We start from the raw sequence: 23,228 nt of genomic DNA, 5'->3' as shown, positions 1-23,228 counted from the left end.
ATGGGCGGAAATTATTTTATTTTATAAGCATATTTGTATATTTCTCTGTTTGCAAAAGATGTATTTTATTTTTTTATATATATTCCAATCTCTATGAATGGATAATCGTGACTATTCTACAAAAAATAAATAAATAATCAAAATTTATTCTTTAAAATTTAATTTCTTATGCAATTAACAGATATATTTAATTACATAAAAATGCTAAATTAAACGTTATTTCTATCTTCATTTTGTTCAGAAGAAGTTTTAAATACATATTATTGCATTGCCATGTGCTAATAATGTAGAGAACCACCAACAGGAATAAGATGAATAAAACATGAAATCCCATTATCCTTATGCGCATACAAAGTGTAAAGCCCAAAAGTGATTTTGGTACTAATTGATTTTAGGAACTATGTGTTGGCGACTTTTTTTTCACATATCTTCGTCTATATGAACATTGATATATATATATATATATGGAAAACATCACAGCTGTCCAGTTTGTGAGGAAACAAAAATTTAAAAATGCAGAATAGTTCTTTAATTTTAAGAATAAAAAAATTATTTTTCCCACCTTCTATTAAATATCTGCTAAAATATTATTTTTTAAAAACACCTTTTAGTTAGCTATTAAATATCACAATTTCTATTTAGAGGGAAATAAAACCACACACACCGTGATGGCGAACATGGCTACATGGTCCCTTTAATTGATAAGTACCTTTATAAAATAATAATTTTATCTTATGAAAGAAATTATACTTTTATATTATAATTTTATTTTATGAAAGAAAAATATCAAAAGAGTTCAAATACATTTATTTAGTGAGATTACCTCAAGAAAATGAAAATAACGCCACAAAAGTTTATAAATGGATAATTTTCACCAACAATCTGAAATGATATAGTAAATATGAAGAATATTATAATTTTCCAATAGAAACAATAAGTTATTTGTTTGACACACAGATTAAAGATGGCACTATCACATTAAATTATGAATTTGAAGCGTAAGTAAAATAAATATTTTTACTTGTAACTAAAATACATAACATATACCTTTCTTATCTAAGTTTTAAAATTTGAAGTTTTCACTTAATTATTCTAATGCACCAAGTTTTGAAAAAAAAGATCAGGAAAAAAAATCATCACCATTCATGGAATATCTGAGTTTTAAAACCTATTAAAATTATTTCACCAGCAGCAAAAAAGAGCCATAATTACTTTTATGCATTATCCGCCGACGATTTTCGCCAATTTAAAAAAATAATTTTGTCTGTCGTTCAAATTTAAATATTTTCTCATTTTTTGTATGAATAAGTTATATTTGTATTTTCTTTATGATCAATTACTATGAAAAATAAATTTGAAAGATACCAAATAACTTAACGAAATAATGGCGAATAAGTATCTTTTTTTGGCAGAATTTCCGCAATAGCACTGATACTAAAATGGCTGGCTGTTTCCTATTGTCAACAGCTGAACCGTGTCATGTTAGAAACTAAAAAAATAATCACAAAAATTGGTTAACTTAAAGCCTACAAGGAGGAAACAGCTATTTTTTATTTTTAAATTAATTGCCAGTACAAAAACCGTGCAGTTTCGCTTGGTTATTGGCCAATTTCACTGACTTACTGAAATAGATACTGAAATTATATATTTCATATTATATGAATGAAAATCATAAATACCGAAATGAAAATATTCTCATCTTTTGTTTGAAAGATGAAAGTAATAGGCTATGTGCTAAATGAAAAAAAAATTTATTGCAAGAAATAAGCCAAGAATAAAAAAGATTAAGCATGAATGCTACATTAAATTTGCATAAAAAATTTCGAACCAAAATATTTACTTCAAAAATTGAGAAATTTGTGTAATGATTTCATTTCTTTTTACTATCATAAGAAAATAGCCTATTTGCAGAAAATTCGGGGAGAGTTTCATCAGGATACAAGCTTGAAGAAATTAAGGTTTAAGATTAAGGTCATACAATTGTTTAATGATGAGTATTATAAAAGTAGTTTAAATGTATGCAAATAAAATTAAGCATATAGTAGAAAGGAATTGCGTTAAAAATATTGAATTCTGAGTTCATTTATCCTTTTATCTATTTTTTTTGTTGTTGTTTTCTTTTGGGAATTTTGAATTTCCTTTGAGGATATATTTTTTTATTGGAAGGAATAGCTTTCCATTCTTCAGAAGTGGGCAATTCTGAATTGTTAAACGCTTGCATTAGAGCACGAATATTTTTTAAACCATCTTCAATTTGCTGTAAATTTTCAAATGACTGAATGGATTGGGCATCACTAGATATATCCTTGCAATATTGTTCTATAGCTAATTTTTTCTCATTCATGTCTTTCCGAGGTTTTTTATTCATCTGCTTTAAAATAATGTTCTTTTCAGTATTCTTAGAAATTTCGTCATCGTCAATAACCAGCATATTCTCCTCGGATGTACTAGGGCAAATATCCTCTTCGACTTTTTTACACACGTTTTTAAATTTTTGGCATACAAAGTGAATATGCTTGCAGATTACGTATCTTATACTAAAGTCTACACAGCTGCACGACATAGTGTGAATGCATATATTGCAATCTATGCATGCAGTAGTGCAACTACAGCTACTGCTCTCTTTTTCGACTTCATATGTAAAAATTTTTCCATCTTCCTCTTTTGATACGATATATTGTCCCTCATTCATCTGCATAGCTGAATACATACTGGCATCCATTTTAGTGCTTTCCAAATGGCGTTTCATTATAAGTTTGACGCGATTCGTCAGCTTACCGCGTTCAATGGCGATAACCCTATTGATAAGTTTTTTTGCCATTGCCTTCATTACTGTCTGTAAGGATTTGTCCAGTCTTTTCATAACTACACCGCCAGATTCCTCATATTTGATTTGGCGGTGCCACCGTTCTAACTTCATATTCGTATTTATTTTTAAACCCTTTCTAAAGCAATATGCCCATTTTTCTGCTCTGGACATGTAATACTCCTGAAAATAGCTGAGAAAAGCTTCTTCCTCTTTGTATTGTACAAAAAAGTTTTCAGCTAACTTTGAAAAAGTAATTTCATCCAATTCATGTATTATCAGCTTCATGTCTTTTTTCATGTTTTCTCGAACCACTTCATTTTTTACTTTGGAGTTGAGGTTTTTATTTAAACTTTTCATAACATGCCAGGAACATAGCAAATGTCGCGGTTCGTTTTTAAAAGATTTCACCCAGGCATTCAAAAATGTTGTTGTGTCATCGGTCATCATGACACGGGTTACAAAACTTGACAATCTTTGTTTAATAGCATCAAAAAATGGTTCTAAACTCTCAGAAGCAATTCTCTTAGAGAAGAAAATTGCTACTGGCAAACCCTCGTGGTTTTCATCATGGACTAAAATTGTAGTTAGGTGAAACCCATACTGGTTAGTGCCATGGGTGTCATCTAACATGATGCACTCTTTTCCATAAAAATCCATTAACTCAATTTGAGATTCAGTGGCTATTCCTAGCAAAAATTCTTCTTCTTCAATTCCTGGATATTGATTTAGTTTTTCACCGATCGGCTTGTATATTAGAACAGGATTACTTTCTTCCTGCATCATTTTCTTCACAGTTATATCAACTGCCATAGCATCATCGTTATGCATAATATTGCTAACATTAAAACCTTGAGCAACATTGTAAATATCCTGACGTGTAGTAAGTCCTAATCGCTTCGTTGGCGAGAACTTGGCTTGAATTTTGTCCATCACAACACTTATTGGTATCCCAACACCAAGCATATTAGCCAACGTTGCACGGTCTTCTTTTTGCAAGGGAAGTTTTCCTACTTCGCATTTATGACCTGCATGAGTTGATTGATATTGCACAGTTATTTGAGTAGCTTCGTGAACAGTTTCTTTAGTAGCAGTGATCATTGCTGGACAAGTGATGCTAGTTTTTATAGATCCTGTATATTTCGAACGTCTTTTCCTTTCTATTTCACAAGGTTTGTAAATACCACTTCTGTGACATCTGTAATACCGAGTTTCTGAATTTTCCTTTAGTAATGAGTTTTTTAAGATAAAAGAAGAGACAGTTTGCTGCTCGATGTCACTTTTCCACTGGTCAAAATCAGATTGACAAAAAAATACCTTATCATGAAAAGTTAATTTAATTTCAGGATGTTCCGTTTTTATATGATTATGGAGATCTATAATTGTTCGGGTTTTTAAACTGCATAGACCGCAAACTTGGTTGCAAGTTGCATTGTTTATAGAGTGAACATTTCTTTCATGCCGGCGTAGATTACTGTTTTTGGAAAAAGTTTGAACACAATGTGCACAGGAAAATTTATTCACTTTTTGCGAGTTCATGTTGTCAATATTATTTTCGGAAGGCAATATTTTATCCTTATCCATGTGATCATTAACCAAGTTCTGTTCCGAGTCGTCAACATTATTTTCCAAAATCAATACTTTATCCTTATCCATGTGATCATTAACCAAGTTCTGTTCCGAGTCGTCAACATTATTTTCCAAAATCAATACTTTATCCGTATCCATGTGATCATTAACCAAGTTCTGTTCCGAGTCGTCAACATTATTTTCCAAAATCAATACTTTATCCGTATCCATGTGATCATTAACCAAGTTCTGTTCCGAGTCGTCAACATTATTTTCCAAAATCAATACTTTATCCGTATCCATAAATTCATTACCTAAGTTCTGTTCCGTGTCGTCAACATAGTTTTCCGAAGGTGGCCCTAAAAAGAGCCTTTTTGTTTTAAAATCATTGGACATAGCACAATGTTAGCAATCAAACCAACGCGTTATGTATAAACTTGATAGCCAAGGATGAGAACATGAGAGTCAGGGTTGCCAGACTTTGAAATTAAAAAGTACTACAACTTTATCTGAAAAAATACCATAAAATACTACATATTTTTGAACGCCATCTGCTGCAGTAATTTGGAAGTATAAATAATATTAAAAGGATAAAATGCTATTAAATGGATAATAATACTATTAGAAAGATAAAATAAAAGGATATATTACTAAGAATAAAATAATTTTAAAATAGAAAAACAATTATATTTTCCCTTTTGTGCACTTTAACTTCAGGTGAACGCGTAGTAACAAAGATTCAAATCAACAATTTTGTCTAAAAAGAATTGTGTGTATCATAAATGTCTCTTGTGCATTGTAAATGATTTATAACAAATTTATAGAAAATCAAACATTAAAAAAAAATCCCATTTTCATAACATATTCTACATAGGAAGAAAAAGCGTAAAGTCTGTTTTGGTTGCACAAAAAGCAAGTTATATTACATTATAATCTACAAACTAGGAATAAATCAACTTTTATTTCTTACAATCATCACTAGATAAAGTGACTAGTACAAAACGAACGGTTAGTGGTACAGCTTGATTTCCACGGCGACTGCTATTTAAAACATCGCCAGGCTTGAATAATTTGCATTTAGTTTGTGGCTTCCATATCTAACAGTTTATCATGGTCACTGTAAAAATCGAGATGTATCCAGTAGTCTTATTTCAAAAATCGCTTTTTACTTCAAAAAACTAGAGTGGCACTTCTCTTTGATATAAAAATTAATTAAAAAAAAAAAATTTTTGTACAACACTTTTTAAAAAAAATACTATATAGAAATGTTATTTTATATTTTATTATTAAAATTATTTATCTTTAATTTTTAGTGAAACAATACTTACCATACGTATTATTGAAAATACTACTTATGGCAACCCTGGTGAGAGTAAATCCGGCGCATGCGCAGCAATTTCTACTTTCCCCACCTTTGAAATAAATGGAATGATCCAGTCTCAATCAGAGTCATAGTGTTGGTTTTTTAGAGTTTTGTTTTGGAATTTGAGTTTTCTTAAAACCCGTTACGGGTTTTTCTAGTTTGTTTTATAAGATTCTAACTATTCCGTTACGGGTATTTCATATTTGTTACTGTTAGTGTTGTTTGTGAATAAAAGTTTTTTTTTTAAATAAGAATCAGAACTGTTATTTATATAGCTTGATATGTTACAGCATCATCATGTTTATTTCTTTTGTTTTTGTACAGGGGTTGGACAAAATAATGGAAACTATTCTAAACTGACACATTTTCAATCTTTCTCAGAAACTACATAGTGAATCATTGTATGAATTTAAAAGTATTTGGGTTTTGAGATTTATCCTACATATCAACGAAGTTAAAGCATTTAAAAGTTTGAGTAACCGACAGTGAATTACAAACGGAAAAAATTGTTTTTGAACACCCTATGCTAAAAAATATTGCAATAGGTTTGTAACTTGTGGCAGTTATTTTGTTCATTTTATGCAAGAAGTTCACAAAATTTCGTAAAGCTTGCTTGAATGTTTATGGAGATATGGACATTTTTACAAAAACTATTTTTTGCCTTAGGTGTTTTTGTTAGATCTTTAAAAATATTGAATACAATTTTTGAGCAAGTTAAAATTAACTACAAAATTATTGCTTTGAAATTTTAGAAAAATTCTCTTTAATACTGCTCACGATATGAGTAATTAAAGTAGTTCCTTGCATGCTGGAGAAAATGTAACTTTTTTTAAAATTTTGTACTGAATCGTATTTGGCAACTAACAAAGATAGTACAATTTAAATATTTCAAAAATTTAAAAAGTTTCAGCAAATTTTCGAAGTACTTTTTAGAATAAAGCCCAAAATGATAAAGAGTTTTTAACATATTTTATTTTGTATTATTAAGCAAGATTTTATTGTACTATTAAACAAGATTTATACTCTAAAAAAATGACACCGGCATTTTTGGGAAATATCTTTTCTTCTTTTCGTTTTTTTTCCTTATTAAATTTCATTTTGGGGTATGAACGTTAATTGTAAGGTATTATCATTTGTTGTTAAGTTCTGTCTTATGATGTAAAATAATATTTGTAGAAAACCCCATATCATTTTGAACTTTCTTTCAAAGTGTTCAGAAACTACTTAGAAAATTGCTAGAAACTTCTTTCATAAGTTGCCAAATACGATTCACTACAAAATTATGAAATTTTTTTTTCTCCCGCATATGCGAGTGTAAAAGAAATACTTTAACTACTTATATATTGCACAGTTCTAAACGAATATGTTTCGAATTTTAAGGCAAAAATTTTGTAATTAATTTTAAATTGCTCTAAAAATTTTGTTTAGTTTTATTGAATATTTTTAAAGTTGCATCGAAAAAACTTAAGACAAAAAAATTAGTTTTATTTTGTCTTAATTAGTTTAGAAGACTCCTACTGTACAAAATGGTAACTGGTGCTAGGTGTCGATGTCGCATGTTACTGAAAGTGAAGAACGCTCGTTTTGAGAGCGTTTTCTTGGCAACGCCTTCTGCTACTTCATTTTGTAGCTCCTCCTCATAATCGTTTCTCTGTAACTTGCTCACAAAATACAAAGCTATCATAAACTAATTCTTAAATTTATAACGATTATGTTTCTCATATTATGCTTACGTCACATGAAAATGAAATGACGTCATCAATGTTCTTTTAATAATGACACATGTATTTAAAAAAAACATAATGATTAAACATAATGCTTTAAAGAAATATATAAGAAAGGTATATAAAGAAATAATAAAAATATATAAAAATAAAGATATATAACTTAAAAATAATTAATAATAATACCTCCCTCTTAAAATCTGAGAAAATACCAAAATAAATCTTTTTTACAATTTTTCTTTTAATGTGCCAACATCATATAGAAAGTGATAAATGTGAGATGACATGTAAAATGAACGCATTTAGATTAATTTCCGATATTCAATGTCAAGAAGGTGCATTGCCACTTGCTACAATTACCTGAGCTGCCAAAAGCTTTTCCTTCATGATATAAAAAAGAAGAAATCTTCATGATATAGAAAAGAAGAAGAAAAACAATTATAAGCTTCAAAGAAATATTATAGTTTCTTTAAGAAAAATTAACAGTAGATGTATGAGAATGCACTTGTTGAAACTTTTTTAGACACAACAAGTATGCAACCGATAAATAATTCAAGTATGTGAAAATGCTAGGACGAAACAGTTTAACGAAATAGGTAGTTTCTTTAAATTCTGATCCGGTCTTCTCAGAGACCACTTTGAATCCCATGAATGCTAAAGCATTCATCCTGCACTCGTCGTAGCATATTTACCACTGCAAAATTACAATTATAATTCACTAGTGTATGAGACATGTTAACTCTATTCTATGTTGGGGTACCTTTTCATAGATGACGGTTGACATTGTCGATAACAACTCTTCNTACAATTACATTTCACTAGTATATAAGACACGTTAACTCGATTCTATGTTAGGGTACCTTTTCATAGATGGCGGTTGACATGGTCGAAAGCTACCAGTCCTACAATTACATTTCACTAGTATATAAGACACGTTAACTCGATTCTATGTTGGGGTACCTTTTCATAGATGACGGTTGACATGGGGTAAAGCTACCAGTCCTACAATTACATTTCACTAGTATATAAGACACGTTAACTCGATTCTATGTTGGGGTACCTTTTCGTAGGTGACGGTTGACATTGTCGATAACTCCTCGCCCCACATTGGTGACCCGGACGTGATGTGAAACGCCTTACTTGACAGTAACGCCCACTTCGATATGAACACGCCTATCTTGACAGTAACACCCACTTCGATCTGGAAACGCCTACTTCGATGGATGGTCCACATTGAGCAGTTGACTTGCTACTTGTGACTGTGACATTATCCACCTCCTCGTTCTGTTGCTACTCAGTCTCGTTTCGATCACGCACAACGTCGGCTTGCATACATTCGACTGCTAACGGCAATACAGGAGCGTCTACGACCATGAAGTTAATACACCTCTCACATTCAGCACTCAAAGCATGCGGTGATCTTAATACAGCTCTCCCGGCTTATCACAAAACAACAATGAATCAATGTATCTGTTCATCGAATTCTATCACAGTTATAATTCTGGTGGGGGAGTACTGTAGCGTATTTACCACTACAGAATTACAATTCACTAGTATATAAGACATGTTAACTCGATTCTATGTTGGGGTACCTTTTCATGACGGTTGATATTGTCGATAATTCCTCGCCCCACATGGTAATAAATGTATGATTAAACGCTTCAGGTCTGTCCTAGTCTGTATCACTGGTTGTTCCAATACTTTTAGCTAGGTAGTGTATACCAATTCTCTGATTTTATTCTAATCGGATATCACTGAAAATCTTTATAGTAGTATTATAAAATTAATCTTTTTAATTTAAATCTAAAAAAACTACAAAAATCGTGTTATTTCTTTTTTCATGAAATTAACAAGTCTGGACTTAAAGGAATCGTAATGGTTTTTGTATGCGTATTTTCGTTAATTTCAATTTTTACTTTTTTGTTAGTGTAATGAATTTGGAAGTCTTGAATTCAATTATACATAAGTTAATATTTGCCTCATATGTAAGGTGGTTCTCAAAGCAAAGAAAATGATTCAATCGGTTCTATTACGTATAACGCTCTGCTTTGACTATGCTTAGGAAAGGGAAAATCTCTTCGCTCGAGCCTCTCTTATTGTAAATATTCACCGCAAAGATGAGGCTTTTATGAAGAAAATATTTAAGTTTGGATTGAATTTCTGTTAGCAGTTAACTTAGCTACGTCGAAAATGAAAATTTGACAAATTGTTCACTACGCGGTAGAGAGAAAAGGATAGCATGCATTTTTTATTTATTTAAAAGGCCTAAAATAATAAACTACATTCATTATACTGCTCTTTAAAAATGGTAATAATAACATATACTTAATAACAACAAAAACATATCATACTTACAGGTTGTCCCAAAATCAGAATCCTTAATATACATTTTTAAAATCAAAGTCCGAAATAGAGTTAATAAACAGTAAGCACGTTGGAAACAGCTAATTATTATTTAAGCGAGGAATAAAATAGCAAATGAAACATGACAGATTACTCACTAGTAAAGAAGGTAGGATTTTCATAACAATAAAACCTGTTTGATTGTCTAATATAACTTGAAAAATTTTTAAATCATCAATTTTTTAACTCCTTTTTCAGAGCAAAAATATTTTGTAATGTTTGAATCTCTCAATTACAAATTAATTCAATAGCGCTTTGTTTTTACCCACTTAAATAAAATGTAACTTCAATGAGTAAAATTCATTGACTGATTTATTTATTTATTGTTCTGATTATAAGAAATATATATTACAATTGGTTTTATTCAGCATCCTGTACTCTTGTATACTTCTATTAAATTATTTCCTTACAAATTGTATTGTAAGTAAACTTCATAAATTTTATTTCTTACTCTGAGCAGTGTAAAAGATTCGAACACTTTATAGAAATTTCGTATTTCAGATAAGCTAAATTTGTTTCAAAACCAGTGTCCCAAGAAATAAATGGAATTTTGAAACAAAAGCTTCTGAGTTAATCCATCGAATAAAGGCACGCTAAAGGTCGTTTCCTTATCATTCATTTTCATGCGGTAAAATCCGTAAATGCTGCTTCCTGTTGCTCGAGATCGAAAGTGAGGCACGCATTCAGCTATTTCACTGCTTTGATTAGTCTGGTTAAGCTAATTAAAGACTTGATTTAATATTCGTCTGACTTATATAATTTATTTTCCGAGTATTATCTTCAGATTTAATTAAAAGGCACTGTACTTTCTGATAAAAATTTAAATTATGAAGCTTAATTTTGCAATTCTTAATAGAATAAAGTAACGAAACAATAATAGTGTATTTTTCTCCAATGATTCTACTCAGCAGACAATATCAATTCTGTTTTTTTTTTGTTAAATTTGGGACTATTCAAGCATTGTTTAGAATTTGTTTAAAATTTTCTTAGCGAATAGGACTTCTCAATTATATTATCAATAAAAGATACTTAAAGGAATAATTTGGAAGTTGAAAGTGATCTGTGTTTTGTCTTTTTTCAGGCCTAAATCATTAAATTAGTGAAGAAAATAATAGATATCTCATTAAACAGAACGTGGCTAATAATACTCTAGTTTGCTATACTGATACTTTTTCTAATATTCGAAGGATTATTTATTCTTACACTTAAATGGTTAGTTCAATATTAAAAGAAAAAAAAATACAAAAACATTTATTTCAATCAAAATTTACTACGTTATTTAATTCTAATTTCTATGTTTTGAAATAATTGGTGATGTACCGGGTTCAAAACTTTTGCCGGTTCTAGGTACGTGGGAAAAATTTAATCTTTAACCAGGTCGGTCCTGGGCATGCAGGGGAACATTGCGTTTAAAAAGTAAGGAATAAAAGTACAAGTACAAAAAAAAAAAAAAAAAAAAAAAAAAAAAAAAAAAAAAAAAAAAAAAAAATAACGAATTTTAAGTATATTTTGTGATACTTTAAAATTCAAAGTAGCCTTAAATTTCATTAAAAAATGTAAGAAAATTTTGTTTTTATTTAAAATGCGTTTAATTTTAATTTGAATCTATAAAGCATTAAAATGCAGGAACAGGTTTTAGATTCATTGAAATAGTGAATGCTGAAAATATCAAGAAACCAAACCACAAATCAAAATTCAAGTTAGTACTATATAAAAATGAGTTTTAAATTATGTTAATTTTAAAACTACCAAAATTTTAGAAATTTTGTTTTTACTTTCAGAATTTGTGGCAATAAATTAATTTGTTGATCAAATTCGATAACATTATAATTTTTATTTGAAGAAATAAGTATAAAAATTAACTTACATGCAACTACTTGAAATCCACTTAATTAAAAATTATATTTTGTTTTTATAAAAGTTTAAAAAGATAATTTCTAAATTTTAAAAGATGACGATTTTTTAATTTGTTTTTATTTTTTTCCTAATTATAGATTGAGCACAATAGTTTTATTTTTAAATTTATTCATATGATAAACCAAATGTTTGTTAGGTAAAATTCGAAAAAGGAAAAAAAAATAAATTCAAAATCAAAGAAAGAATGAAACTGAAGATTTTTTTTTTAATGTTAACAATATTTCAAATATATGAATCATAATTCTTATATTTTGAAACTTAAATACCAAAATATAATTTAATTTTTGTGCAAAAAATGCTTGGTTTAGTAACATTAGATAAGTTATTAAAATTATTTAGAAATACATATGGTTGACAAAAAGATTGCTCGTCAAAATGAAATAAATTAATTAATTTTTATTGATGGATTTATTTTCATTAGCGAAGCAAATTAAATCTCGAAAATTTTAAAGATTATAGCTATTTTAATTATATTAAGTAAATTAAAGATTAGGTGAAGCTGAATTTTTTAAATTGTTTTCTTGACTCATAACTTTAACTTTGATCATCCATTAAAATAATCTACTCTTGAAGTTTAAAAATTGAGTGATATTGTTTTTAGTAATCTTTAACAAAACTACTTTAATTATAAAAGACTCAAATAATTAAACTATACAGCTTTAATAGATAACACAATGTCAAATTATTAATAAACTAAAATAATTCAGATGCGCGACAGTCCATAGAGGGCCATGGCCTACTGTGCCCATCTCAATTTTCTTGACATTGGGTTCTGGGGTGCAGGAGCAGATGTTCCGATCAGGTGGTCAGCCGAACGCGGAATCCCCAGTGTTTAGTTCCCACACATGCTTGGTACTCATTTATCGACCCACTGAAGGGATGAAAGGCTTAGTCAACCTTGCTCGGCCCGAGGATCGAACCAGGAACCTGTGGCATGACAGCGCGAGGCGCTACCGCTCAGCCTACCGGCGTCGGGATTATTAATGCATACATGAATTATTAATTTCATGATTAATTATTAATCCATACATGATTAATTATTAATGTATACATGATTATTTATTAATACATACATGAATTATTGCATTTGGCTTTTAAAAAAAATATTTTCTTAACTAACGTAAAAAGAGCCTAGATGGCTCTAGGAAAAGTATTTTTTAATGATAAGAAAAACTCTTATGGCAGAATGATCAACAACTCTGGTTCTCCCTGGTGATCTCAAAGACCAATGTTGGGCTTCTCTGCGGTTTCTCATTAACAATTTTTACAGAGAGTTTGCGCAGGATGAAATTCGCGTTTATAATTCGGACAAAGGACCCTGTAAATCTCTCCCCCTCCCCCGGGTCATGGGAGAGAGATAGAGAGCTCAGAACACTTCACTTTCTTTCCTGAAGCAATAAAGATAAGATCCAGTGACATTTGAATTAGAAAAGTCTTTTCCCATCGGTCAGCTAAGGGACGCATGTCACGGTGAGGGAGGTTGATTAGAACATGATTTGGTACCAGTTTCCGCTAAAGCTCTCTTGAAATATATTCTTTTTATTTCTTTAAAGCCGGAACAGAAGGTTTTATGGTTCGATGAGAATATTTTGTTTTCCATAGAATCAACATGGATCAAACAGGTGAAGTAGTGGTTATTCGTTGTTGGGAACTTGCAGGCTGTGACTTTCGACTTCTTTTCACCCCCATTGAGGTCAGATTTAAGAAAAGAAAAAAAAACTGTTTTTCTTAGAGAAGAGTTAATGATGTGAAAAGGGTGAGAAACAATAATAAAAAAAACGTATTACAAATCAGTTAAATAACTAAACAAAAAATTTTAGTAAGAATGAAATATATCGTGCTTGAGACAATTATTTAAGTTTGATTATTAAGTCGATTACTGACCGAATCTTGATATCCGGTACACTGAAAAAGTTCCAGATCAAATTACGGTAAAAAGTAATGAGACTCAGAGTGTCAGTACTTTTCACCGAAAAATCTATTTTTACAGGAACACGTTACAGATTACTTATATTTGAAAACTTTATACTGAATTATTTTCTCTATATTTTAGCTATTTAATTATTTTCCTTCTAAGGTAAAATTAAATTTCATTTCCCGCAAATTAATGTAATTTTTCTACAGTTCTAGCACATTTTTTTTGTCTTGTTGCAGGAAGTTTTTATAATTTAGAAAGTAATAAATGCCTGAGTAAGAAGTTTAAATAAATATATGGAAAACCCCGTCAAATTTTGAAACGCTTTAAATAAAGCAATTTTTTTTATTTGAATAGTAAAATTTCTTTTGGAATGAGTCTCAATAATAATAGCAACGTAAGAAATTTTTTTTTACCACTTTCACAGCTCGTAAACTAGGTATGACCTAAATTAAGTTTTTCAATCATTTAATTTATGAAGGGAAAAGTTAATGATTCTTTTAAGCTTTTTTAATGATCTAAACCCATTACTTTAATGATATTGCTTGATAAAAAACTTTCATTCTTGTCAATCATCGTGAGGTTTTAGTATTGTACTAATTAAACTAATGATTTTTTAGTCGCTTTAAATTGAACATTTTTATAGTTTTCGAATAATTTCTTTAAAGATTTTCTTTAACGTTTCTAGGAAATTATAGAGATAAATATTTAAAAAGAAATTGAAATTCAAGAATTATAAAATTTTTTTCAAATACTTTCTTTTTATGTCATAAATATTATTGTAAAAATGTTGAATAAATTAGTTAAATTTATGCTTACAAAAATAAACCGTTTGAAGTTCTTTAAATGAAAGAATATTTTATATGCAGTTTATAGTTTATTCAATATCATATTATATTTCCTATTTAATATGAAGAGATTAATTTATTTCAATTTATATTTGCTAATAATTAATAGATAAAGTGTACATGCATGTGTTTCTTTTAATTTAAGACTGATTGGTTTTTGAGAAAATAAGTTTTTTTTTCTTACTGCATCCTCCAGATTCTAAGTTTGCTAATTGGTGGCTATATTAATGTAACTCCACTTCAATTTTTAAACTGATACATAAATTCACCAGATAAAAACAATATTTCATTCATACCTATATTTGATAACAATTAATAGATAAAATGCACAGAACTCAAAATAAAAAAAGAAGCAACCTAAATAACTTTTGATCTGATGATCGGAATAAAATAATGAAAAGTAATAACTATTTATTATAAGGTATTTTTCGCATGAAATTAATTACCTTTGGATAAACAAATATTATAGCTGCGTGTTAAAATTCTTCAATTCGCTAAAATATTTCTCGAGATATGGTGAAATACGCAAAAAGTAAAATTAACATTAAGGGTACATTACTTAGGACCGCTATCCCGACCAATATATTGGGACCATATTTTCCTGATTGCGGCTACCCCCGATGTTTTGGGCGTTAGAACTTCGCATCTGCCAAAAAATAGGTATGTTGCAGAAACAGTACGTTTCTCAGCCTGATTCAGTAATTAAAAATATTGTTTGCACTAATTAATTAGCATATTTAAGGTCACCCCTACGAATCATTAAAATTGAGTCCTAGAGCGCGAAGATCGGATCATTAGATTAAAAGTTATTCATGGTAGTTCGTTTTTTATTTTGCACACTGCACACGTTAATATTTCCTTTGAATTTAGTACTACATAGTTTTAGAACTATATAGCTTACTATATAGTTTAAGTACTATAAAGCTTACTATATAGTTTAGTACTATAAGTATTTTTCCTATTTCGAATTTCTTAGATTCTAAGTTTGCTAATTATGTGGTGGCTATAATAATATAACTCCACATTATTTTTAATCTGATCCATAAATTCGCCTCATTAAAACAGAATTTTCATTTAAATAAGGGTAATAGTTTTGCCTATTTTTTTATATGCTTTAAATTTATATAGTTTAATTCTTTTTTTTTTTTCTCTTTGGACCTTAACTGAATTTTTCTGCTTTTGCTTAATTCCTTGATATTCTCTGAATCCATATTATGTTATTCATTAACCATACTATTCTATGCCATATTATTTTTCAAATACTTTAGCAGTATGTGGTTATTATACTGTCATACAATTGAAAAATAAACGTAAGCAACAAAAAAAAAATCAAAATTGAGATTTTTACATATTTGACTTCGTTGTATGGTTCAGCTACTTATTCCAATTTTTTTTTTCAATTATAAATTTTGTATTCAATTATAAATACTAAAAATAAATTTCGGTGTGTGCGTTATCTGAATGTTTCGCCTATAAATCCAGAACCATTTACGCGAAGATCCTGAATTTTGAGAAAAGCTCGCTAATGCCAGATTTATCTCCTAATCGTGAACTCTAATATTTCAATTTAAATTTTCCTCTTATAGGTTTAGAGTCAGGCTTTGGTATAAATTAAATTGCAGGCAATCCTGTTTTTACAGTTAAGTAAAACCATAAATGATAATATTTAAGGAGGATTCGCTCTATCATCACGATACTTTTCTTAAAATTTCCTCTTCACTCAATTGATCCCTGCGCCATCTAGCAGCACCAAAAATAAACTGTTTAGTTGATATTGCTGATTTCATACGTTGGCACTCCACGGTTTAATGTGTAGTGTCTCTGTCATATTTTTGTTTACTTCTGTACAACTGAATGATGATTATATTTGCAGCATAAATGAATAAAATACTTCTCGATGTGTGATTATGTAAGCAGTTAGTTTTGGGGTAGTGTTTTCTCTGGCTTCATTCCAATAAAAACATTGAATAAAGATAAAATAGCGTGAATTTATGTTAGTGTAATTAAATTTTTTGTTCATCGTGCATTTATGTATAAAAAAAAATTCTAAACAATTACAAGCTTTTATCGAAGATTTTGGCTCTATTATACGTAAAAAGCTTTTTTTGCATGTTTTTATTTACACCTGCTTATTTCATTCTGTCAGATGATAAATTGCGTTATAAACGTGTGAAAGAAAAATCTCCATCAATACTGCTTTTCATAATTTATTTTTTATCAGCATTGAAACAAATTTAACGACAACACAAATGGTTTGAAGTCAAAATGTTTGAAAAAAAATCATTATTTACATTACAAAATATATATTTCTCTTTATTAACACACGGTATACTTTAATAATTATTATCTAAGCATTTTATATAGAAGTAATGTAAAACGAACTATCAAATAAATAAAACTTCTATGAAAAGATCAATTTTTCTTAAAATCACTCGAATGATGGCCGATTCAAACTTTGTTGAATTTCATCTTTAAAACAACAGTATTTCTTTTGCTAACATACTAGACATTACCTCTGAAGACTTGAATCCCTTCAAAGCTTTGTGAGAAAATATCGATTCATCACCTAATGCTTTTAATCACCCTCGGTAACTTCCAAAGAAGAACTTTTTTTTACCAAAGGAAAGAGATTCCCACATGAACAAGCCAATTTGTTCGTCCCTAAAACAAATCTCCTATCTAACATCTATTGATTTTATGATACATCTTAGATTCCACCTCATTTTTCCAGTCTTTTGTGTGATAGTCTGTAACAGATTTGGTGATTAGTTCTGTGTCTTTCATTGCCAGCTGATGAATGGATCGGTGGCGATTTTGTGGAAAGTTAGTCTTTGTGAGGACACGTACTAAGTTGAATTAATGTTGAAAATTAGGAAGATCATTTGTTCGTTAGAAATACAGTTAATTTCTTACTATTAACTCACTATCCCTAATTTTATTTTTTAACTAACCAAAATGTAGTTTTTTTTTATTTTTATGTCAGACGTCATTTTTTATTTGAAAATTCGAGTAGGATCTCTGATAATGCATTAATAAATATGAATACTTCTTTTAAATTCAATGACCTGAAGAAATTTAAAAAAAAATTGGTTCATTCTTTTTAAAAAATCTTTTTCTAAGTACTTAAACAATTGCCATGAGTGCTTCAAAATTGTATCTATTTATAATTCAAAATCAAAAACAGATTTTTTTTAAAAAAAAGAGAAAAAAACTTAAAAATTGGACTTTGAGGTGTAGTACGGTGATTTATCATCTAATCTGATTAATATCATAACTGTAAGTCGCATCGTTTTTTCACGATGCGACGGATACACACACAATGTGTTTCTCATGCTCAAAAAATCTTTTTTTTATTATTTTCAAGTGCACAGATTGTCTTTGCTTCTCAGAATGCTGTCACTTATCGATCTGAAGCCGGTTTCGCTTCCAGCCGCCACTGGGGATGAAAACCAAGTCTTCCACAACGGTAATTTAGTTTAATCATCTTTAATCACTAAATTATCTACTTTTATATTTCTGAACGTCGGAGGTAAAGGACACCATGTCACAAAAAGGTAATTTTTCAAGAGATTAGATTTTAATATCGTTTACCTCCAAAGGAAGTTAGACGTGATGCTTTTTCAAAGTTCGTTATTTATTTTAGCAAGAATTAGTACCCTATGTCACACGGAGGAAAAAAAATCTGGTAAAACTACCGTATTGTACATTTCTGGTAAAGGAAACCATAATTCTGGTAAATAAAACCAAAACATACGTTATTTAAAGCGTACATTTGGTTGTTTTATCATTCATATCGTAACAGTTTTTATGGGAAAATCTGTTTTTTTTTTTTAAAATTACTGTTCTTATTACTGTATATTTAGTAAAGAATACGAAGATGAAAAGTAAATTTAACCGAATAAAGGATTTTTATGCCATGCTCTGAGGTACTGTGGTAAGATTACCAAATTTAATAACTCAATTTTAGAAAGAAATGGATATGGTGATCTTTACCTCCGGCTTGCAGATTTGATTTCGAATCTTTATATACTGCCATTTGTCTACAACGCGATGAAAACACACAATGCTTACTTTAATGCACATAAAATATCTTCTTATTATATGTATAAACAATTCAGCGTTTATTTTTCCTGTCATTACTTGACTCAGAAGACGTTTGTAGTTATATCCAATGGTAGGTTAGAGCTAAAATTTAAATCTTGTTATTGGTTTTTATATGATAATTCAGTTCTGCAGTTTCCTAATTTGGATTCAAAATTGCAAGAAGAAAAGAGATTGCACTTGGAAAGTAAGATTCTACTATTGATTGCCTTATGTAGATGAAAAAAAAAATTAAAGACTTACATTGAATGTAACTTTTTGCCAATTACAACTACTTCTTTACCATTAGAGCAATCTGTTCCAGATCATTAAGAGTATAGGTCAGCTTATCTGCCAGACCTAAAAGGTTATATTGATTATTGATATTTCCTTTATCACTTGGCTTTTCTCAGAGAAAATGTCTTTTCCGATAGCAGACGAATTCTTTGAGAAAACCAAGCATGTTGCTTCTTCCTACAAAATTCTCACCTTGCAATTATTGATTTCAGTTACGTCTAAGCTTACAGCTCATTAATTCTAATCGTTGAAAGAGTACAAAATGTTAAGCAATTAGTTTAGACCTTCATATATGTAGTTGAATATCAGTCGAATTATGTTGAACTATTATCAAAGTAGTTGACCGAAAAAATATTTTATTTAAAGCCTGCATTCATATTAAAAACAAAGAAAATCGATAGTATATCAAATATTAGAAGTGCTAGCATAAATGTTTGTTAATAAACTAATCTACTCATACTTCATGATTGATATTAATAAAAAATTTCAATAAAATTATCTTTATGAACAAAATGATTGAAATATTGCTTTTAAGAGTAAAAATAAATTATCGCTATCTTGAAAAATACTATTTTAAAATTAATACCCATCATTCCTCAGAAAGAGTTGCTCTTTTAAAAATTAAGACAAAGATGTAACAAATATTGTAATATTCATTATTATTGACTAATATTCATTTTTAGTAACTTATTATCTAATGATCGGATCTTCACTTTTAAGGGCAAAATTATAAAGGTTCAATGGGGTGCTTTCAAATATTCAACTTAATTAGTGCGGACGATATTTTAAGTTACAAAATCAGACATAAAAACGTACTTTCTCTGAATAAATTAATCCTTTCTTTGATGGAGACGGATTTTTGACTCTAAGGTATAGGGAGTAGCAACAATCTGGGAAATAAGGTCACAATAGTTTGGTCAGCAGAACAGTTAAAAGTTTGGACCCTTTAATGTTAATTTTACTCTCTTTGCATATTTCCCATATATTGAGTACTTTTTAAATGAATTTTTGAACACGATTATAAAATTAATTTATTCAAAGATAATCCCATGCAAAATATAACTTACAGTATTATGTATGTTTATTGATTTTTATCATTTTATTAATTAATAGCAGGAAAACTTTTTAATTGTAAAGTATACAATTTTTACATCATCTTAATAAATGTAATTTTAAAGGCAGAACACAAAATTTGAGAGAAATCGGTAGAACAGTTTCTGAGAAATTGAATTTTGAAAAAAAAATTCGATTTCTCAGGAACTATTCATCTGATTTTGATACAATTTTGCATCTTGCCACTTTAAATACATTCTTTAAAATTCACCCACATAAGAAACGTGCTTCCACTTGCTACCATAGCAACAGACAGCTCTAGACTTTTAATCGGGAGGAGTTCTCCTCAAAGCAGCACAATCTGTAGCCTAAGTAGCGATACACCGCCATTTTGGTGACTGCAACTCTCTTGTGACTGAAACTCACCATGTAGAAATAAGGAGTTTCTAATTTTAAACGCCACTTTTTATAAACTGACACTTTCATATTCTTGAAGACAACTTAGATATTAACTGTTTATTCTTTTTTAATTCCTTTTTTCGCTGAATTTATACATTCTATTTTTATTCTATTGATGTATGTTCCATTCGATTCAAGTATGTACCCATTCATGTGTGGATTTTTATGTAAATTGGAGCGTTGTTTTCTCTTTTTTTTTAACGTTTTCTAACATTTTTAATGCTTTTCTTAATTTTTCGGTGTTGTTACATTTTTTTTTGCAAAAATAAATGCGACATTGTTTTAATATATAAAAATTTTTATAACTTAGATTTAATATTCAATTTAGGTTTTATTACATATCAGCTGGTCAGGTAATTATAATTTAACAGGCATATAGATGCAATATAATTCAGCTAATTACTAACCATTATGTTAACGTAACGTCGAAATAAATGTAATATTGTTTTGACTTGTAAAATATTTGCAACTTAGATTAAGTATTAATTTTATATTTCATTACGTGTCACAGTTTATCAGATATTTATAATTTAGCATGCAGAAAGATATAATATAATTCAATTAATTTATATGTGTCAATAATGTGCATGTTAGTAAATGTTAAGCAAAAGTAAATGATATGACAAATACATATTTAAACTTATTTTATACTTAGTCTTTTACTGGGAAATTGTTTGTTTAAAACAACAATTTATAAATCTAACGAAAATAGTAATTAAAATTGATTGCATAACTTTTCAGATAACTTTTAACTTTAACGGAGCAATTGAGACCTAATTCAATATTTTGCTCAAACCATAATGTTCTGATAAATAAATAAAAGATATTACAGATACATATTTAAACTTCTTTTATACTTAGTCTTTTATTGGGAAAATGTTTGTTTAAAACAGTAATTTATAAATATAACGTAAATAATAATTAAAATTGATTCCATCATTTTTTAGATACTTCAGCCTGCATAGGGACCGAGGGTACGCGGTCCTCGTTTAACAGTTTTACCGTAAAGTGCTCGATTTCACGCGCAGATCGTCGGGCTACCAAAAGCAGGGGAGCCATCCCCTCTGCAGAGGATCGAAATTGAGATGGCATGTCTGCGGATCATCCTCAGGGATGTTTCCCAGACAGTCGCCAATAGCCCATTGCGCAGCTCTAGTACAACATAAATAAAGTACCTACCTGCCCACATTTTTTAGATAATTTAAAATAACTTTAAAGAAGCGTTGTAGCACAATGAAATATTTTTTCAAATCCTCATCTGAAATTTAGCTATACAAGTTTGAATGGGTTAGTATTTAACGGTATTTCAAAGAAAAAAGTCTTTTTGATTGCAAATTTCATCTTATTTTTTTTAACGTTATATAAAAAACCTTTTATCGCTACGAAACGGAAGTTTTTGACACCAATTCTCCAATATATTTTAAGAAATTCTGAAACTGCTCGCCTTTCATTGGGAAATTTAGTATTTCTCGGTTCAAAACTGACAACACGGGAATACTTTTTGAACAGAAAGTGCGAGTGCTACATTCAGATAACGATCCGCAGAGGGATATGGGAGAGATGAATTATGGAAGTTCGAGGACTGATACAAAGAGCTTGTTAAACATTTTACGCTCTCTCCTTTCCAAAGTTGATTTCGATAAAGTGAACTGGGGCATTGCTGGATACAAATGAGTTGGCACTTTTCCAGCGAAAAGGTGACAGAAAGGGAATTTCCACACTTCATTAAGGGTTTGAAAGAGAGTTTAAGTTTCATTTGGGATGTGTGGCAGGAATTTCGTTGTTATTAAATTTAAAACTAGTGAATTAGAGAAAAAAAAAATGATTTTAAATGTTTGTGAACAACCTTTATTACTCAGAACTTGCACGGTAAATTACATTTAAAATATTTTATATTTTATAACCGTCGTAGAGCTGCCGTCCCAATTTTTGGGTTTACGACTACTAATGTTCAACTCCGTAGTCTTATAATTTTGAACTCAATCCAGAAGACAAGGGAACTCCTGGAGAAATTATCGGGAGAAATTTGCCTTCGTGTAGGGCTTTTTGATGGAACTAGCCCGCATTTGCGTTAAGTAGAGAGGAAGACCACGATAACTTCCCACGGTTAGCCTGACGACAAAAGAACTCTTACCCCTGATCCGTTTACCACTGAGGATGTTTTATGTCAGCACCGTGGTCCGTGCAAGCCGGATTCGGAATTCGCATCTACTGGGATACGAACCCGGTTCACCTCATTGGAAAGCGTATGCTCTATCCCCTGAGCGATCGCGGCTCACATTTAAAATATAATAAAATCGTGTTATCTATTAAAAAAATCCCGATGATCCTACACGTCACTGTTACTCACTATTACTGTAATTTGTGGAGTGGTCGGCCTAGTAGCTGAGTGGTCAGCGCTTGAGACTGCGAAACCAATGGTTGCAGGTTCGAGTCACGCTGTGGGCATGAATGTTTCAATCTGGGTGATGTTCTCTGTTTCGTGATGTGTGAATATGGCCCACCCTATGAACAGGGCAGTGTGACGTGGGTATTGTTGCTCGCTTTCGTAACTTAAGTTCGCAGGGACCCAGCGGGTATGGTTTAATGAGTAACTGTTCTGGTATCTTCCGAGGCAGAAATTGAGAAGTTTAGTGCCTGCCATTAGAAAAAAACATTTGTGGTGTACTCTCAAACTGAATAAAAGGAAAAATGGAAATAAAAAATAAATGATTAATGAACCAGTTTTTTTTTATAACATGTTTCAGTTTTGGACAGAAATATAGAAAGTTCAGAAACATAAATAAAATGTTTC

At 29.8% G+C, this 23,228-nt stretch overlaps 1 protein-coding gene across 1 annotated transcript; it reads right to left on the bottom strand.

The window, feature by feature from the left end:
• Positions 1–1,869: 1,869 nt before the first annotated feature.
• On the bottom strand, positions 1,870–4,483 carry LOC122269058 (uncharacterized). The gene has a single exon (XM_043040404.2). The coding sequence runs from the start codon at positions 4,460–4,462 to the stop codon at positions 2,096–2,098; it is 2,367 nt and encodes a 788-aa protein (XP_042896338.2). The 5' UTR covers positions 4,463–4,483; the 3' UTR covers positions 1,870–2,095.
• Positions 4,484–23,228: the final 18,745 nt, after the last annotated feature.

Source organism: Parasteatoda tepidariorum, chromosome 9, assembly GCF_043381705.1.
Source record: "Parasteatoda tepidariorum isolate YZ-2023 chromosome 9, CAS_Ptep_4.0, whole genome shotgun sequence".
Lineage (NCBI taxonomy): Eukaryota > Metazoa > Arthropoda > Arachnida > Araneae > Theridiidae > Parasteatoda > Parasteatoda tepidariorum.
Note: the sequence above shows the minus strand (reverse complement) of the source record. Positions and strands in the feature narration are given on the sequence as shown.